General features: G+C 38.3%; 1 protein-coding gene across 2 annotated transcripts in view; it reads right to left on the reverse strand.

Moving 5' to 3' along the window:
- Window positions 1–399: 399 nt before the first annotated feature.
- The window catches only part of DOCK9 (dedicator of cytokinesis 9), a 150042-nt gene continuing 131508 nt past the window's right edge, over window positions 400–18933 (reverse strand). For both annotated transcript variants that reach the window (XM_054973154.1, XM_054973153.1), the window contains exons 43-53: window positions 18184–18399; window positions 17237–17294; window positions 15418–15524; window positions 10572–10694; window positions 9862–9975; window positions 8189–8335; window positions 6142–6352; window positions 4019–4209; window positions 3467–3567; window positions 3244–3382; window positions 400–1564 (exon numbers count right to left, since the gene is read on the reverse strand). In XM_054973154.1, coding sequence (XP_054829129.1) covers window positions 1442–1564; window positions 3244–3382; window positions 3467–3567; window positions 4019–4209; window positions 6142–6352; window positions 8189–8335; window positions 9862–9975; window positions 10572–10694; window positions 15418–15524; window positions 17237–17294; window positions 18184–18399 — 1530 coding nt within the window. In that variant the 3' untranslated portion in view covers window positions 400–1441. The remainder of the gene's footprint in view (window positions 1565–3243; window positions 3383–3466; window positions 3568–4018; window positions 4210–6141; window positions 6353–8188; window positions 8336–9861; window positions 9976–10571; window positions 10695–15417; window positions 15525–17236; window positions 17295–18183; window positions 18400–18933) is intronic.

The raw sequence follows: 18933 nt of genomic DNA on the forward strand, positions 1-18933 counted from the left end.
GTAGACATTTCCATAACAACTGTAATATAGGGCACTTTTGTGCACAATTAAATGATACAGAATGCCTATGGAGAATCCTTGAATAATTTCCTATAGTGTATATTATGTGGTCTTGCTCAGACATATATGTCAGTCAGTCCACTGCTAAAAAGAAAATCTACAGAACACAGACTGTCTTCTTTTTAAGAAAAACCAGGAACCTTTTTCCATATTGTATTTATGAGCAGTATTCTTTTTTGGAAAACTTTCTATGTACCAGAGCAAAACTGAAACTTTATCTCCTACAAAGACACATTAAAAATGTTGATGTGTATATTTATGAAAACAATGTAATGTTTGCTTTTAGTGTGTTGCTTTGTGCTAGCAAAGTTGGGGTGGACAGACCACACTGCACAGAAATTAAATCTTTTTTTTAATATTGATGTAATACATAATGTTTAATTACAACAAGACAGTGATTCCAGTTAAATAAAATTAAATCCTTTATCTTCCTCAAATATAAAATTACTCATTAATGTCTTAAAATAATATAGTAAAAGCTTTAAATTACACCACCATTTACCACAGTAGTTATCACCACTTACATACTCCATCACTTTGGCAAAAATGATGTATTCTTTTTAAAAACAGTGCATAGTGTTACCAAAACTGTATACAACTTCATATTGCACTTATTTATATACAATAAACTTCAAAAGAAAATAGAGTATATACTTGGAATGAGCTTAGATTTGTCACAATTGTAGAATGATGAAAGCTGGTATGAATATTAAAAATGTTTAGAAATGCAATACATTTATGTACAGACTTTTAGCCATATTAACAAATATGTACATATCTTACTTAATACATAGTTCGTTAGTATCACATGGTGACCTTTGGTTGTACTTCACTGCTTGATCTCGTTTAAGCTTTGATGCTTTCCAAAATGCCAACAAAGTATAAAATGGAGCATTAATGTTTAGTCAACAGTACAAAAGCTACCATTACTTCCATTAACCCCTCAAAGATTAGTGCCTACTTATTTCAAATAGTGTTTATACTCTGAATCAATGTGCATAAACTGAAGAATGTTTGCATGGTTTGTGTCTGCAAACCTACATTCCACAACACCTGCCTGTAATGTGCTATTCATTTTATAATACAATTGAAGGAAGAAGAGAAAGGAAACTCTACAATATAAGTTCCCTAGAACACTTCTGTGAAGACTGAGAACTTTTAATATTGCCAGCAGAATATAAAAAATATGTGCACCATCAGTACATTTCAGAAATCTATTTCCTTATTCCTGACTGACCCCAAAGTGTAAGCATAGTCAGTTGTTAGTAGCTTTCAGTTTATACACTCCTATTTCAGCTTTGGATTTCCTCCTGAGTTTGCAAACTATAAAAAAACCCATTTGTGTGTTCCAAGTTAAAGATTCTTTCATTTACCAATATTCTTATACGACTGAAGAAGAGCTGGGCATCCCATGAACCGTTGTGCTTGTTGGAGTCCCACTAATGGCATTGAAAATGTGTAGTGAGTTAGGCATTACGCTGGTCTTTTCTTCCACAGCAGTAATCTTAAAGAAAAAAGTAAATGTATTTTACATACTCTTAAAAAAAGAAGAAGAGCTATTACAAACTGTAACTTAGCTGCAGCTCTATAATTGGGCCAGTAGCCAAAACAGATCTACATAACTTTAAATGACAGCAGGAAACCAAGTTGAAATCATATATTTAATGAAAAACCTCACTGTTGTAAGTGGGATATAGTTCCAGGAGACTGCAACGGGGATAGTCTGCAAAGGCTCAAATGACAAAAAGATTTGAAAACATCTTGGGTCAATGGACCTTATTAAATCAATATTTGGTCAATGGACCTTATTAAATCAATATTAGTCTTTAGTAATCACATAATCATATAAAATGATGTGGGAGGAGTTAAAATCAAATTAACGACTATATTGTGAAGCAAGCCTCTTCCTCAATATTATTTTCAAGAAAGTCAATTCCCTCCTCTCTTTTGATTGTTAAGCAGTAGTGTGACAAAAGTATTCTCTAAGGAGAATTCAGTTATGCAACATGGTATGGAAAGTAACTGAGCAATCTATTAGGTGAACATAAGAAAGACAGCCTAAGTTTGTCCTCAGTTCTACACCACATACAGAAAAAACATTTCATCTTCAGCCACAGGAATAAAAGGAAGTATAGAACTAGAAAGAGAAACTAAAAGGTATTACCATCCCAGCTGATCACATTTTCAAAGCAGCATAGAGGGAAGGGAGGAAGAGAGAGAGACGCCCATTAAGATTTCTACAACAACATTAACACTTTTCTTAAACTGTAATTTGTACAACATAAATTTAAAGAAAGCAAAATGGACATTCTGTGTTTGTAGAACAGATAGTTCTGCCAAAGGTATTGATTTTGGAAAACAACATGCAAACTTAGATTATTTCCTGCATACTACTAGGTGAAATTTGAAAACTACTAGTCCTATTTCCCAGTATAACAGATCAGATCTTCAAATTTAAATCAGACACGGCAAGGAAGGATTTGCACACATGCTAATTCATGTGCTGGACCTCTACTCATACCATGCCCCAATGCATGGTAATGGGAAGATGGCAGCTGGGGTGCTGCATTCAATCATGGCTCCACTGCATTGTGCATATCGGGCAGGTTCTGGAACATCTAAAGACATCCCTGTAGTTCTACCTCTTACTATATGACAGATTTTGAGTTAAGGTAAAACAGACAAAGTCGAGGATGATATAAAGGGTGGCCAAATGTGTCAACAGGATTTAAGTAAAATCACAGCACAAGCTTAAAGTTATGGTAATTTGTCCAAGCACTTCTATTATAATTCTGGATAAAAACCATCCAAAGATGTGAGTCATCTTTTCTTTCCTAACTATCAATTTACAGAAAGTCTTTTAAATAGCTCTGCTTCAAGAAACATCTTCTTAAGATGTGCCCAGGACAACTTTTATAGGAGCCCAATTTATTTAGTTCACCAACAATCAAGTGTAAAAAGTAATGAAATTTAGTGAGGGTTTTTGAGCTTATTATCCATGGTAAAATGGTGACTTGCTTAACTGAAGAAATGAGAAGAATACCTTCTGAGCTGGCTCCTTTTAATGACATATTCTGAAGTTAATTTAGAATTCTGAAGGAAAAAATATTGGCATCTACTGAAAAGCGTTTTCCAGTATTACCTATTGCATACTAAATGAAGCATCTTAGGTTCAGTACATACCTGCTCATGCATAATTTCAGACAGCTCTTTAACCATTTCTCTATAATTAGCCTTCATTTCTTCTTGATATTCTATCTGATCTTCTTTTATAAGTCTTTCATTAACTTCTAGGGCCTGGCCGCAAGCTTCAACAAATTGTCTGAAAAAGTAAAACAAACTTCTTAAGAATTATTCAAGAATCAGGTTTCCAGTAAGTAACTTCATCAACTTTCAGATCACTTACCTGAATACTTCCTTCAGTAACTTCACTTTATTGTCTGGATATCTTTTGGTGTTTGTGTCATCTAGGAAAGCTCTTGCATATGCTAATGGCCCAGCATTAACCTAAAATAATATAAACAGCAGTAAATGGGATTTTTTCTTATTAAAAATACTAAAATATTAAATACTATTAAAAGTACGCCCCCCCCCCCCTCCAAGTCTTGAACTGGGCAAGATAAAAAATGAAAAAAGTATCAGAAAGTTATGTTTCATTTCATGCCTCCACATAAAATAAACTGCATACCAGTCGCAACTACAGCTCCCTTTTCTGGCAGCATACAGAGAGGGAATTCATATGAACTAATATTAAGATTTAGTAAAATGTCCCAGGATACTTGTGGTTTGGTAGAGATTTAACTTCAGTTATCTATGTCACATTCAACCTCTCTAACTTACTGGACGCTACTGATTCTCAACAGTATTTAATCCATGGCAAAGAAAAGGGGGAAAAACATAGGAGAGAGAGGAGTAGGCTGAGATAAATGAAATCTGCATTTTAATGACATTGTCTTACCTGGACACTGACACTGCCTTGAAGTTTTAACTGAAGTTTGATCATATCCACTTCAGTCGAGGAACAAAGCTGTCGGAGCTCAGCAACCTTCTTGCTCATTTCATCAATGGCTACTTCAATTGGGTTTAAATCTGTGTGGTGTTGGTACATTATGGGTATTCGTTTTTTTACATAGGGAAAACAATGTATAGCTATGGAAAGAAAACAATAGTTACAACAGTCATAACATTTTGTAGAGGAAATTAATAATATGAGAACAAGTTCTTTTTACCATGCAATACATATAACGCAGTTCAGGGTGAAAGTATTCATTCTAGTAACTAATATTTATTTTGTACTTGAGGCTAGGCTACATGCATCTTTTGATCAGGGGTGGGGTGGGGAGCGGAAACAGGAATAGTGCTATCATTAGCTACTACAGGCAAAGTGCTGGCTAATGAAAATAAACAACTGGAAGTATCAAAAAGGGAGAAAGACGGAACCATTTTTAAAGGCTGTTCTTTACACTTAACTCTAGTAGTTTCTCTTTAGCTTGCTATTTGTAGCCTTTCTATCTAAAGAAGTGTAATACCACCCTACCTCAAAACAGACCTATGGCAGCTTTGTCTACTGGGCAATACAGCTGTTTCTTTATAGTAACTGACTTTAAAACTACTGATTGTAACAGTCATGATACATGGAGTCCTAATGAGTAATATGTACAAGAGACCTTGGATGTGTTTTATTAGTGAACATAAGGCTATAAACAAAGAATCTGCTTAAACAGCTATTTGCTAGGTCACATTGGGATGGTGAGACAGAAGAGGAAGTAAAAATGAGATTTGGCCAAGGCTGTGACTCTTAACTCAAGATCTCACTACTCTAATGCTACTCTACTCTAAGGAGACTTTTAATGAAATACAGAAAGTAATCCTCCTGTCTGGATTGCAAATGGATTGATTCAGAGCCCAGTTCTTAGATGCAGACAGGGCGTCTACACAGTACAATTCAAGCCAGTGGCATTAACTTCTTGTTCTTGCTGTTACCAAGTACTGCCTTCACACATTACTGAGTAGCAACCTATATCTGCCAATAAATAGATGCTCGTTGAAGAGTTGAAGCCAACGCCAGTACCTTGGACAGTGTATTTGCAGACAATAGATATTGCAAATAAAAGTTCTGATACAGAAGTTGACATATGGAGTCATACTATTTGTCCTTCTCGCCAGCCCCGGTGCCAGGGTTACTGGTGCCTGAGGCTATCATCGTGTGCATGCGCACGACCCCAGACTGCGTGATGACGTCATCGCGCAGTGACGCCGAGGCCACTGGCCGGTGGGTGGCTGGGGCGGTGTGAGGAGGCCACTTGCACTCCGCACGCCACCCCAGCCGCCTGCCGTCCCTGGCCCGTGGCTGCTGTGCCTGCCTGGGGGCATGTGGCAACGGCAGCGGCGGCATGGGGCTGGCTGCCATGCCGCCATCCCTGGCACCCCCTCCATCCCCGCAGCCCCCACCTCACCACCTCAATGGTGGCGCCGGCCCTGCTTCTCACTCAGTACTGTCTACTCTGACTGGCAGAGGCTCACCTAGGCCTCATGAAAAGAAAAAGTCTTATACTTTATTGAAATATTTATATCCTTTTCTTGTGGCTTGGTGCAAATTTCCCACCTGCAACCCAAATTCCTTTTAATTGGAGATATGAGGAATTGAATTTGGAAATTTTAGTATAATCTATGAACTACTTGTAATGTGGCTTGCATTCTGCAGTTTTCTGCTTGTCAGTAATCGTTCTCTTATAGGAAGCAAAACATGCCAGAAATTGCACAATTTGTAAGGAGAATGGGGGAATAAAAATCTTAATAGATGGCATCTTGAATATGGGACTAAGGAGAATAGTTAAACAACAAAAATAAAAATAGTGCAACTCTTTTAGGTTGAAATTTACAGGCCAGATGTTTAACGCTGGTTTGACATTGTCATACAAATCATGTAGAAATTTGCACAGGCAGAGATTCCTCTGAGGCCTTATTTGACAGAAAGACAGCATGCAGTAGGTAATACAGAAAGCAAGACCAATACAAATGTCAAACTGTGGAGAGAGGGAGAAGGAGCACTCCTCCATCAGAAATGCCTCTTTGCAGTACCTGTCAGAATGGTGCGCCGTTTACATTGCTCTTCCACGCCACCTCGTCTTTTACCCAGTTGTGTAAAAGGCATCTCAAACATAAAGCGCCGGATGTTGTGATTTCTTTCAAACTCTGTTTTTCTCTCCTGCAGTTCCTTTTCCTCAAAGTATGGAACTACATGTGTCACTTGAATGTATGCATATTTCGAATCCAAATCCTTAGGATTTACCTTGAAACAATTGTGAGAGAATCAAAACTTAAAACTATGAACACATACAGTTAGAAGCTAATTTGGGACTTGTACTAAAGCGGACTTTCACTAGCAAAATCTTAAATACTTGTGATGATTTCAATACTAAAAAAAAATCAAGGAGTTGAGGGCCTAGAATGAATTGTGTGTGGGGGTGTGTGTGTGACAAGCAATTACTAAACCCTTATCACTATGCAATACTGTGATGCTGAACTTGAGGCTCAGGATAGCAGTTTCCAGCTTACCTAGGCTTCTGCTGCAGCAAGCAGGACTACTGCCACAACTGCTGAGAACATGAGGAGTAAAACAGTGTGTGTGCTGGGGGTGGAAGAGCCTTTTAACCTCTCCTTCTCTCCTTGTTCTCTGTACAAGAGTTTATATTATAAACTATTTGGGCTGCTGTGACTTTCACAGGTTGAAACATCTTTCGGGGGTGGAGGAGACATAATTAATCAGAATCTAAAAAAATGCTTTTTATCTATTCATAATCCTTTATTCCACTCTGCCAGGGATTTTATTTAGGTCCAAAGGAGTCAGAGCCCTTTAACTGCTTACAGTATCCTGGGCTGGAGATGGTGAGAAATTAGAGACTGTATGCCTCGCAGAATAAATCTCCCAACCCTATTCTCCCTTTCCATGTTACTGTAAGATTAGGAGATCAAAAAACTGAGCCAACCATTTCCTATTCCTAGTTTCCTATTTTTAATTCTTAACTAATGCTTTTCAGCACTCAGTGGTCTGTACCTCCTGGAGATAATTAAGAACAAACCACTTTTTCATTTCCCCCCCCTTTACTTTCTTTTAATTTTATGATATAATATTGTTATTATACTAGAGGAATATCCAGAGTATGCAGAAACCTCCAATGTCATTGGATAGCACGGTTCCCTGACAGGCACCTAGCCATCAAGGGAACAAGTTTCAAGCCAATGAGGGATCACAGTGGGGCTAAACAACTGGGAAGTCTCCTTACTGAATTGTGCAGGCCAACATGCATCTAACTTTAACTGATACATGTCAGTCTTCATAAAGCCATTGGAGGATGGGATTATGTTCTTTTTAATGTATACACTTTTTTTTTTGCATATTTGGGAGAATTTAAAGAGAATAGTTTGTCTCTATGTGGCCTCGCTTCACTGCCCTACTGTACCAAACAATGCAATAGAGGGAATTACAGTATGATACCCCAAAGTGATCCTTGCTCAATTAATATAGCATTTAATTCTTTGTAAAATGTATTTAATTAGGTGATTATTTCTTTAGCCGCCAATACTTAATAAAGACTGCAACCCTAAGAACATTTTTTTTGGAGTGAGCTGAGCCCCACTGAATATAATGTGGCTTATTTTTGAGTAGACCTGCTCAGGATTGCTCCCTTCCCCAATATTTGGATTTTCAAATTAAGCCCACATTAGTAATTAACATAATTGTTTAGAGTTGTTTTGAATAATGATCTATCTATCTATCTATCTATCTATCTATCTATCTATCTATCTATCTATCTATCTATCTATCTATCTATCTATCTATCTATCTATCTATCTATCTATCTATCTATCTATCTATCTATCTATCTATCTATCTATCTATCTACCTCTGCTCATACAGCTATTGCCATAAGCAGAAATTAAATGGGAAGAACCTTACTGATGTTTAATTATTGCCCCTATATATTTTGCCACAGAAAGAGTAATCATTTGTATCTGATAATAACCATGTCACTTGCGCTCTCATATTAGGTAGTTCCATATTTTTAAGTAGAGGGATGATTAAGCTAGTGAATAATGCACTACAAATACATAAAGCAAGACCTACTTTGCCAGAATCTTGGATCATTCTAACATTTTCAGGTCCAAATTTGTCTGAGTAGAGTTTTTGTAGCCTCTGGGAAATTTCTGAAAGAGGAGTGAGTTTAGGTTCTTTGTAAATATATTCCTTTCCATCTTCATCTTCAAAAAAACCCTTTAGGAAAAAAAGGTACCATTTAAAAATTCAATTTTAAACTGTTAAGTGATTAAAAAAATAATGACACCAAAATACTTAAAAACAAGGTCAATGCATAATACCAAGGCTGCAGCAAAAATAAAAATCCTATGAAGTAGAACCTACTGCAGAATGGGTGTATTGGAAATGGAAACGCACAAGGTTATTCAAGGGAGGTTGTAAATTACATGAGATATAAACATTAATGTTTGGAGAGGACAACCCTCTCTGCTGATTTATTCACACGCCTGTTTCACATGCCAATATCCTCGCCAATCACTGATCCTTGTCATTTTTGACTGGCAAAGTGTTTCATTCAAACGGGTCATACAGTAATACAAAGCAGGTCTCGATCTATTCTTAAGGCAATCTTTATTCAATTTAGGTTTTGGGGGGAATTTGAACATATCAATATTCACTTACTAGCTGACTAATTTATGTTGAAGCTCACAACCGAAACAGATCAAATGGGAGGTGAAACAGGAAAGCCAGTTCCAAGTTAATGTTTTAAATTGAAAAATAAAATATTCCTAACTGAAGGTGAAATGGACAATGTAGTGCAAGGAACACAAGACAGGATGTATAAATGAAGGCTAGACTGACAAAAATACCCACATCAAGTTAAGCTTATATATAGCAGTAATTTTTACTGCATTGCTTGCTTTGGGAAGCAGTTTCTGTAATTACCTCCACATCTGTTTCACTGTCTGTAAACTGGTATTGCTATAGTCATAAGAGACAACAGAATAAATGGAATGTTATAATAGTCCAATTATACAATTCAGTGCCCTGTATATAGCAGACTAAATTTCCATTAAGGCTTAAAACTGATTTTCCTCCACTGAGCACACATACATACACAGAGACAACTTAAGAGTGGCATGACACCGAGTCAGCAGAAAATCTGAACCTCTATATAAGCATGCAGTTCAAAGATACAACATCTGCAAGTTTTCTGTGTGGGAGACTGAATATTATTTTCTCAGGTATAAGAGCTAGATTGGCATACAAGTCAGAAAGCAAGCTAGCATACCACACTGAAGCACTGAAAGTATTTTTTTTAAAAAAATAAATAGCTATGAAGGGCCCGTTGCTGGAAAAACTTACCGCTGCCTTAAGAAAGTAACAGACAAGAAAAAAGAAAAAAGCAGAAAGTTTACTGATGAAGGAAATAGACTTCTCATTAAGAATACAGTTTATTAGCTAAATAGTTCATTCATTTCAAATACATACTAACACAGATCTATTTAATGTGGACATTAAATGCATGCTGTTAAAAAAAAAAAGAATACACTGGGTTGGATCCAACACCTCCATTGTATAATGGCAGAGCTTTTCTCTGGCACAAACAACCTTCTGCAAGTGCCAACAGCTCTTCTGAGGATGGAAAACTTCTTTACACCACAGGAAAGCTCCTCTGTTAATGGTACAGAATTACAGGTCCAGCCCATTGGAATGTGTTGAATTCTTTGAGTTGTATATAATCAATAACAGATAGCGCTCACCTGTCCAAAAAATGCAACTCTGAAATAGGTACCCAACAACCTCTTTCCTGTATGCATCACTTCTGTGACTTTGCTGTAAGCTCGATGCAGTGTGTCATAGAGATGAGCTAACTTCTACAAATAAAAGGAAAAAAAAGGTTTCTAAAAATGGAAATTTTAAGTTATTTAGTACAAATTAAAAAGCAGAATTTTAATTTTATTCGCACTCCACATTAGGGTGAAATATTTCAGGCTCTGTCTACCTGAGGATACACTCAATAATGGCAACGGCTTGTATTCTACTAAATGCCAATGGAAGGCACTCATTTTTATCTCACATTTGCTCCTTTTGACCTCTGGAAAGATTATCCGTGGGGTCAGTGAACCCATATGGACAAAAAGCTGTGTGGGTTGCAGCGAGGAGGGGGACAACAGCAAAGTTGCCTCTTCCTTACTTCAACCCTCAAATCTGCACATCTGTTTGGATGGTCCTGCAGTGACAGGAATGGTATTTCCAGGGGTCAAAAGAAATTACTAATTTTGTTCATTAATACCAGTGACATCTGCTTGGAAAATCCAGCTGAGCCAATTGAGCTAAAGTTAATTTTGTCTACATCCAGCCCAAACCAATGGAACAAAATTAGTTATTGTGACTATTTAGCCAAACAAACTTTAGCTGAAATTGGACATTTTTCATCCATACTATATTAAAATCAAATGAAATCACATACCTCAAAATCTCTCCTCTTTTCATAAATAGGAATTATAAGTTTATAGATATCAGCAATCAGTTCATAACGTTCAGCCTTCCACAGACCATCTGCACATTGCTCTAACAACTCCATCAGCACATCCTATAGTTAAGGTAAAACAAAACATTTTTAAGAGAGCAATCTAATATTCTAAGTAAAGTCTGCTTACTCTTGGGATTATACTCACAAGTGAGTTTTTAACTGCAGAAAAGCTAACCCAGTTTTATTGCTCTCAAGAAGGAGACAGTATTTCAGCACACTGTTTTAAAAGTCTTAAAAATAATAATCAAAACATACAAATGCCATGGCATACACATTATTTTATGTATTCCCCTTATTTCATTTATTCTCCTTTATTATATGAACTATGGTAAATGTACATGAGGTTCCCAGAGGGTCTCCCATTCAGGTACTGACCAGAGACCTGTTTAGCTTCAGCAAGATCAATCTACCATATAAACACTTAGAATAGCTAAATCTATTCAATTAGACTGCAGTAATTCAGCATAATTGTTGTCAAAAATAAACTCTGACAACAGAAAGTGACACATCGGCTATGCAGCCTCAAGCATGTATTCTTATAGGCAGTACTTTTATGTTTAATTTTCTTCTTTTTTCTATTTTCCATGGCAGCTGGAATAGAAGCAGGGTCCAGGGTTGCCTCCCATGCATCTGAGTGAAAACAAGGTTTGCAGCCCTATATTACCCTTGAAAAAGCACGCATGCGAGATCTGAGAAGGGTGCTATTGAAACCCTTTTCCTACTCACCATTTATTTCTCTTTTACACATGCTCTCCACCAGCCATTTTAATTAAAATTTCCCTACTGGACTCTAAAATCACATGAAGGAAAAGCAATGGGGTGGGATTATGCAGAGGGGAATCAACAGAAATGGATGAGGCCAAACACCACTTCTTCCCTTTCGTCCTTCTCTGTAAGTTCCTATCCGCATTCCCATTATCTCGGCAAACGCAAGTTTGGGAACATGTTTGTCAAGGCGCATCTAATTCATCCCCGATCAGAGATCTAAATTAGGAAGAAGTGGCTCCATCAGATGCAGGGCTGCATCTATAAAGCTTGATAGGTAATAAGCAGCACTTTGCTCTGGACTGGGAAGCAAAACGGCAAAACGGCATCAGTATTGTGTTTCCTGGGTTCCACTTAAAGAATCAAACAGCCATGCTCTGTGTATTCATTGCAGTATCTAAATGTTCTTCAAGGAGAGAGTGCATTACTTGGAGCACATTAGAGTTCTTCCAACCAAATATATCCACGTAAATGAAGCTCTGTCATCATGCTTATTGTGACAGCAGTTTGAATGTAAGTACTATCAGCCATCTACAATATGCGCTGGCCTATGAGAGAGCAGGCTTGTCCAGAAACCCAGGAGAGCAAAAGACAAACTGATAACAGAACCACACTTTTTTGCAGCAGTAACTCAAGCAGCCAACCAATACTCAAGCAGTAACTCAACCAATAACATTTCCAATACTGGCAGCTGATTCTGTACAGATACTTAACAAGTGATGGCAGTTAACATATCAACATTTCTACTGTGTTGAAAATAAACAGGAAAAAATGGACTATATTAGACACATTAGCTTTACTTTCTAAGATACATGGAATAGAATTGTGGTAATGATACATATCAGTTTAAATGGTACACTTTATTTAATAACTTATTCTTCATTAATCTTTTTTAAAATGTGGTTCATTCTTTATTTCTAGGACATACACAGTGGCGGACTGGCCAGGGTGTCAGCTTGCCCGATGGCAAGTGGGCCCCCTTAAACATTAGACAATATGTTAAAAATCCCCCAATTTAGAAGAATCCCACACTGGAAGAAAAATGACAGCTGCCAGGGGACACTCTAGAATTTCCTTCCTCCTAATCTCTATGGTAACATAGAGTGGAAGGCTAGAGCGCCCTGGCTGCTGGAGGGCTGGTGGTTGCCTACTTCCCCCGCCCTCTCCCAGTACAGAGCTCATTAGCTCAGTGCAGGGATCCTCGTGGGTTGGCTCCACCCCCCTTCAGCCCAAGGTTGTGGGCCCTGTACAGGGGGCGCTGGAGTAGGCCTCACCCCCACTGAGCAAGAGGTTTGCTTCCCAGGAGCTGCAGCTGCCCTATTGCCCGGCTGTCCTCCTGGTGCTCTGTTCCACCACAGGGAAAGAGAACAGAGGTGAGTCGCCCTCTCCACTTTCTCTCCCTGGACAACCAGCACTGTCCTGTGTGTGTGTGCTGGGGCGAGGGAGACTGTGAGGCCCAACAGACGAGTGGAGTAAGTAAACAAAAGAAGCCTGAGTTGGGGGGTGGGGATGGGCTGCAGAGCTGGGAAGCAAGTGGAGTAAGCAAGCAAAAGAATGTCTGTGTGTGTGCGCGCACACACATGAAAGAGAAAGAGAAGCCTGAGGTGGGGATGGGCTGCAGAGCCAGCAGTGAGTGGAGAAAGCAAGCAAAAAAAAATTGTGTGTGTGTGTGTGTCTGTGCATGGACTCTGTGGCATTGCACCCCACTGAGTTCTCTGTCCTCCATAGGCTCCATCCCTAAATCTCCAGGAGTTTCCCAGCCTGGATCTGGCAACCCATGCCCCCATCCCCAAAATGCAATCTCCCTCCTAACCCATATTGGCAACTTTTTCTGCCTTTCTCCTTCTATTTCCCCCTTGCAAAAAAAAATCAAACACTGGAAACTGACTCTTTGGAAACAGCATTGCCAGTTAAGAGGCAGAGGAAGAAGAAAAGAATGGCAGATGAGCTTATAGATGAAGGAAATTCCTCAGATTCTCTAGCTGATTTTTGAGCAAATGTGTTTAACCCATTGTCCAGTCACTAGATTCACGCTTTGTACAACACAAAAAGTTATATAAAGATTTATCCTGCTTGGACCCAGCAAAGTTTAAAACTATTGCGGAGAAGGGCCTTGAAGTTGAAGCATTGGAAGGTATTATTAAGCTGTCTCCACAAATCAGCAAAGATCAAGTAATATTGGAATTGTTTTCTTTTGCTTCGAACTTTGATGTATTAAAGCTGTAGCTTAATGATGGTGAGAATATGGATTCCGGTTGCAACAAGTGTAAAATTTGTAGCACTTGCCCATCATGTGTACTAAAAATTCTGGCATCCAACAGACTTCATGACAAGGCATATGATAACCTTTATGAACTTTATAAAGTCATCTGCATTTACTCAAGTCTAATGTGAGAGGACGTTTTCAAAGCTAAAGATCATAAAGACAAGGCTAAGAAATTCACTGTCTGAGGAGAACTTGGAATTATACATGTTGCTATCCATTGAAAAGGAATTGTTAGATGCATTGGATGCAGAAGCAATTATTGACAGATTTGCACAATCATCAAGTGAATTCAAACGATTGCTCTTAATATAGTGGCTTGCATGAAATATGCTTTTGAACTACCTGTTAATGTGTAAAATGTTTAGTACAAGCAAACTATTTAAACATATCCACCATTTATTTAAAATTTAAAAAATTAAAAATTCAATTACAACAATCTGTATTTATATTTAATATCTACTGTATACTGCTAGTAATATGTACAATATATGTACAGTGTAATTACTAACAAACACATACATTTAATTCACAAACATTTTAACTATACCTTTTTTCCACATGTATTTTTTGAAAATTTTATTTTTTCTAAAAATTAAATGATAGTCTTATAGCTGTGAGTGGGGCCCCTTTTTCTCCTGGCAACCAATATTTTAGACCCAGTCCGCCACTGGACATATATGTATCTTTAACAAGGTCTAGAGTTCATATGATTATCACAACAAGATAAGACCTTTAAGTACATGGCAAAGAATGTGCAGTAATTATCTACATAGCCAAACTACAGTTTTCCTAAGAGCTGTAAAGATAAAAAAAGTTTACTGTAACTTGGAAATTGTATGCAATAAGTTTGTCATAGTGAGAATTAAATTTTGGAATACTTTATACTAATTTTAAAAATGTAAGAAACAAAATATTTAAATAAGACTTAATTTAAGGCTTTTGTACCTACATGTCTATCTAGATTTGGTGGTGATACCATACAGAGTTAAGCCAGTGTGAACAAAATGGTGATTGGGATTGCTTGTTTGTAAGCTAAGGAGCTATTTGTTTCTCTTTTAAAAACTTATTTCAGCTTTAACGCTTTCTTATATTAATGAGTACCCTGACCTGGCCAGCCTTGGTTAGTAATTGGATGGGGGACTTCCAATGAAGACCAGGGTTGCAGGGGCAGGCAATGGCAAACCACCTTTGTTAGTCTCTTGCCAGGAAAACCCCGCCAGGGATTGCCATAAATCAGCTATGACTTGAAGGCATCACACAAACACACGTCAAAGAGTAAATAATCTGAGGTTGGGGCAGGTCACGGCAATTTTTAAAAATAATCTAAAAAACTCCATTACATTAAGCATCTACATTATATCAGTCAGAAAACCAAGGCTTTTCCCATGCCATTTCCCTCACAAGAATGGGATCCTATATCAGATCAGCCAGTGACCGGATTTTCCTTTTTCCAGCGGGATCACATACTTAAGTCATGACTTGTTTGTCCAAACCTGTTCCTAGTCTTAATGGTATCTCCACCATAACGCAGGCTGGAGACTCTTGAGATTCTATAAATCATGCTTTATATTATAAATTGTTGTATATTTTTTCATATTATTGTTGATAATTTGTGTTTGGTATATTTATATTATGGGTTACTGTGACAGCGCTGAGGTTTACAGTAGGATGCAAGTTTTTGAGATACGTTGATAACATAATATAAATATTATGCTTTATATATGCATAGGTAGGAACTGTGAGGATACATACTTCATTAAAGTGAACATCCTGCATCCCCACATCTTCCATCATTGAAGCTTCTTCATCTATATTTGGAGTGATTACCCTGAAGCTTATGCAGCCTTGCTTAAACATTCCTATTTATTTAGGAAAGAAATACATACATCAGCTTTGGTAACTGGATGAGCAGAACTGTAAATGCAGCACAGGCATAATAAAAATAAAGATAATTACTGATAAGCAGGTTCATTTTAAGCGACCTTTATGTAGTTGCATCATGAGGTTATTTCCGTGGGTGGAGATGGCACAGGGATTAAATACTCTAAATTGTACAGTAGACAACACTTTCATAACAAGAAATGTGTAGATGGCTCAGTGAAGGGGAACAGAAATGACGTATGAGCAGTATCTTCGGGCGAAGTTTTGACTAGTCAGTAATTAAGGCAGGAGGCCTCAGAGCCTCAGGTCACTTCCACTGATTACACAAAGAGGCCTATCACTTGGCAGTAAGCATGCCTACTGCCATAACACTGGCCATTTTAAAGCATGAATAAGACGTCTGAATAATGGGAAGGCCTTTCAAATGTGACTACATATTTAGAACAGCTACACTAGCTAGCATCAGAGTGCTCTGAAGCAACCCAGTGCTGCAACATGGCTGTTAATTGCCTTCAGAACCAACAGAGAAGTGATGGAGGTGCCTTCGGATGTGACAGAAGTACTGCGGGAAAGAGTTTTCTGCAGGTTCGTCCTGTGGCGCTGTTGTAACACGGGGACTATCCAGACTAGCCTTTTCTCTGCTATAGCCATCATTCCTGTACTGGTTTATTCCAGGGAGTTCTGACGGTGCAGTGAACAATCCATTCCCCCCATATTGTCCTCTTGCCTCCTCTCAGAGCTTATTGAAGTTAAAACAACAACAACAACTGCAGCATCAGCACTTATAGTGCAGAATGGCAAAGCATTATTGCTGACTTCAGCAGGAGGAATGATCAGGTGACTCGAACCCAGCGTTTCCTGGCTGTGCTACCATTTTAAAACGTCCAGCAACAAAGTCCCTTACCCCAGAGCCCCATAACAACCCAGGAAAAGGAAGGCGGAGCTGGAGCATTTTTTTAAAAAGTGAAAACGAGCTAAAGTGAAATAGCTCTTCTGGCAGCGCAATTTAAAAACAACAAAGAAAACAATTTAGAATTACAAACAAGGAAATTATTAAAGAAGAAGACCAGAGCCGGCCACAGGGCAGGGCAGAAAAGCTGTGCTGGCAGACATGGGCCTGGGCTGCTGGCAAAGAGCTCAACTGCGTGCTGAGGAGAGAAGAAGCATTCTGATGCTCGCCCTGGACTGGGGTGATGAGCCTGACGCTTGCTGCTGCCTCTCAGCAGAGAGACAGAGTGAGAGGGTGTTCACTTCTGCCTGGGTGGAGGGCAGGAGGGAAACAATACCAGGAAATCATCAATTATTAAGTTTGATTCCCCTTAAGGGGGAGGGGAGAGAGCATGAGTTCATAATCGTTTGTTCTGTTAGCAGGGCTATGGTGAACAAGCCTACAAAGGTATAATTTTTTAAAAAGACTATGGCAAGGAAATGATTACCTACAGCTTGACTTGACTTGAGGGAGACAGAGGCAGGCTATTAGCCTCTCTCAAGTGCATGTGGGGACCATGGGGGGAAAGGGAGGGAAAGAAGCTATCAGGAAATGATTTTATCAATTGCTGGGAACAGCAGCAGGCAAGGAGCATGTGAAGTAGGGAAGTAGGGAAGAGCAGAACTTCCTTAAAGGATCAATAAAAAGTTTCATTATCCAAGTTTATTAGAAATAATAACAGAATAGCTATGTGATGCTTACCTTTTCGCAGAAGATACTCTGCTACCAGAGCTGTTACATGGACATAGCACATTGCTGCCTAAAATAAGAGCAAAACCTACAATATTACAGATATTTTACAACAATATGAAATGATGCAGATATCTGTAGCAAAATGAAGATAACGGAGTGGCACAAAAATTCTAATTCCTTTTAAGTATGTTCTTCAATACCTTCCATTTCCGTATTGTGATGATACGTATCTTCAAATATTATTTCAATTTTAAGAACAATAATGAAAGAATATAAAAATTCGTTCTACTTTCTGCATTTATAGTGGAATTAGAAAAGCAGACACAGTATTTGAGTAGATGAAGTTAATACTTGGTAAATTCCAGTGTCTTTATTTCCCAACTCCTTAATCATCATTTAGAGATGATGAATATACCTCAGGCTTGCACTCTGCTTCCTTCCTATCACATGCAGTCCCACCCCCCATCCTCCAGGTGTGCTGCTGTATCTGAAAAGGGACTGGCTATAGCTTGCAAAACAGTAGCTGACAAATAGACCTCCCTCCAAAGGATTCCAAAGTCAGAGTCTAGAAGCAATCCTCAGTAGTGCTGAACCTGATTTGGATGCAATGGCAAACTTATAATTACAGAGAGCTATGAGGAGAAGGAGAATTTGCATGCAAAAATGAAGGAGGAAGTGTGATAGCATCACTGCAACTTATAACAAAATTAATTGCATTTCTACCAAAATTGTTATTGTGTTTAGCATATCAGAATAATCACACACCTTTCAAGGAAACAGACAGGCTCAAGCAGAGAGACTGATCACTGGCACATCTTTTCAAACCCACGGTATTCAGACCCATTTTTTTTAAAAAAAATATATATATAAAATTTTTCAAATGGCTACTGTAACAGTACACATTACCCTCAAAGTTATTATCTTTTTTAAAGCTAGGGGTGTTTTATTTTGCTCACCTCTGAAAGATCTCCGTTTTTGACGTGAATTTTGGCCATGCTATCCAGCCACGTCTTCCTGAGCTCAGGTGTACTAGCATAAGACTTTGCCAAGCTGTACTGAAGATCCACAAGCATTTCTGGATCATTTTCATGCTCCTTCATTTGTGCAGTAGCCATCAGGACGGTACGGATGCGCTTCGTCAAATCCTTTACATCGGAAGGGAACGTGGTGTGCTACGATGTAAAAGATCAGCAAAACACGCAATGAGGATAACATGGAGCACAACGCAGGGAGAAGCTAAGATGCGCACATTGTCTCCCCCTCCCCACAACAGCTTAAAGGCCACGTTATCAGAAATTCGTTCCCAGGGCACAAGAATAATCAAGCTGCGTCTCAGAGCTAAGTGGTGTGTACTACCCCTAAGTGCAGGAGGAACTCTGTGGCATCCATGATTGTTTTACTTTGACAAAAACAACACAATACTGGAACAAGACTATTTTCATGTTAACTGTGTTTGAACTTATATTATAGAATAAATTATTAGACACCTAAAATAAGATGTAGGTGATAGTATTTTGCACGGATGCTTTTCCTTTTCCTCACAGGCATCAAGTATCATCAGTTTTTCATCAAGATTCCTTTTTGTTAAAAAGCATCTTTCATATCAGAGGCAATTGGGTGCATTTTGTTCTTTACATGTATGACATTGTGAGTTGGATCCAAACTAGACCTTGCAAGGAAGGCTCTGTGATTTCTGCTCTTGAGCG

Source organism: Eublepharis macularius, chromosome 3 (genome assembly GCF_028583425.1).
Source record: "Eublepharis macularius isolate TG4126 chromosome 3, MPM_Emac_v1.0, whole genome shotgun sequence".
In the NCBI taxonomy this organism is placed as follows: domain Eukaryota; kingdom Metazoa; phylum Chordata; class Lepidosauria; order Squamata; family Eublepharidae; genus Eublepharis; species Eublepharis macularius.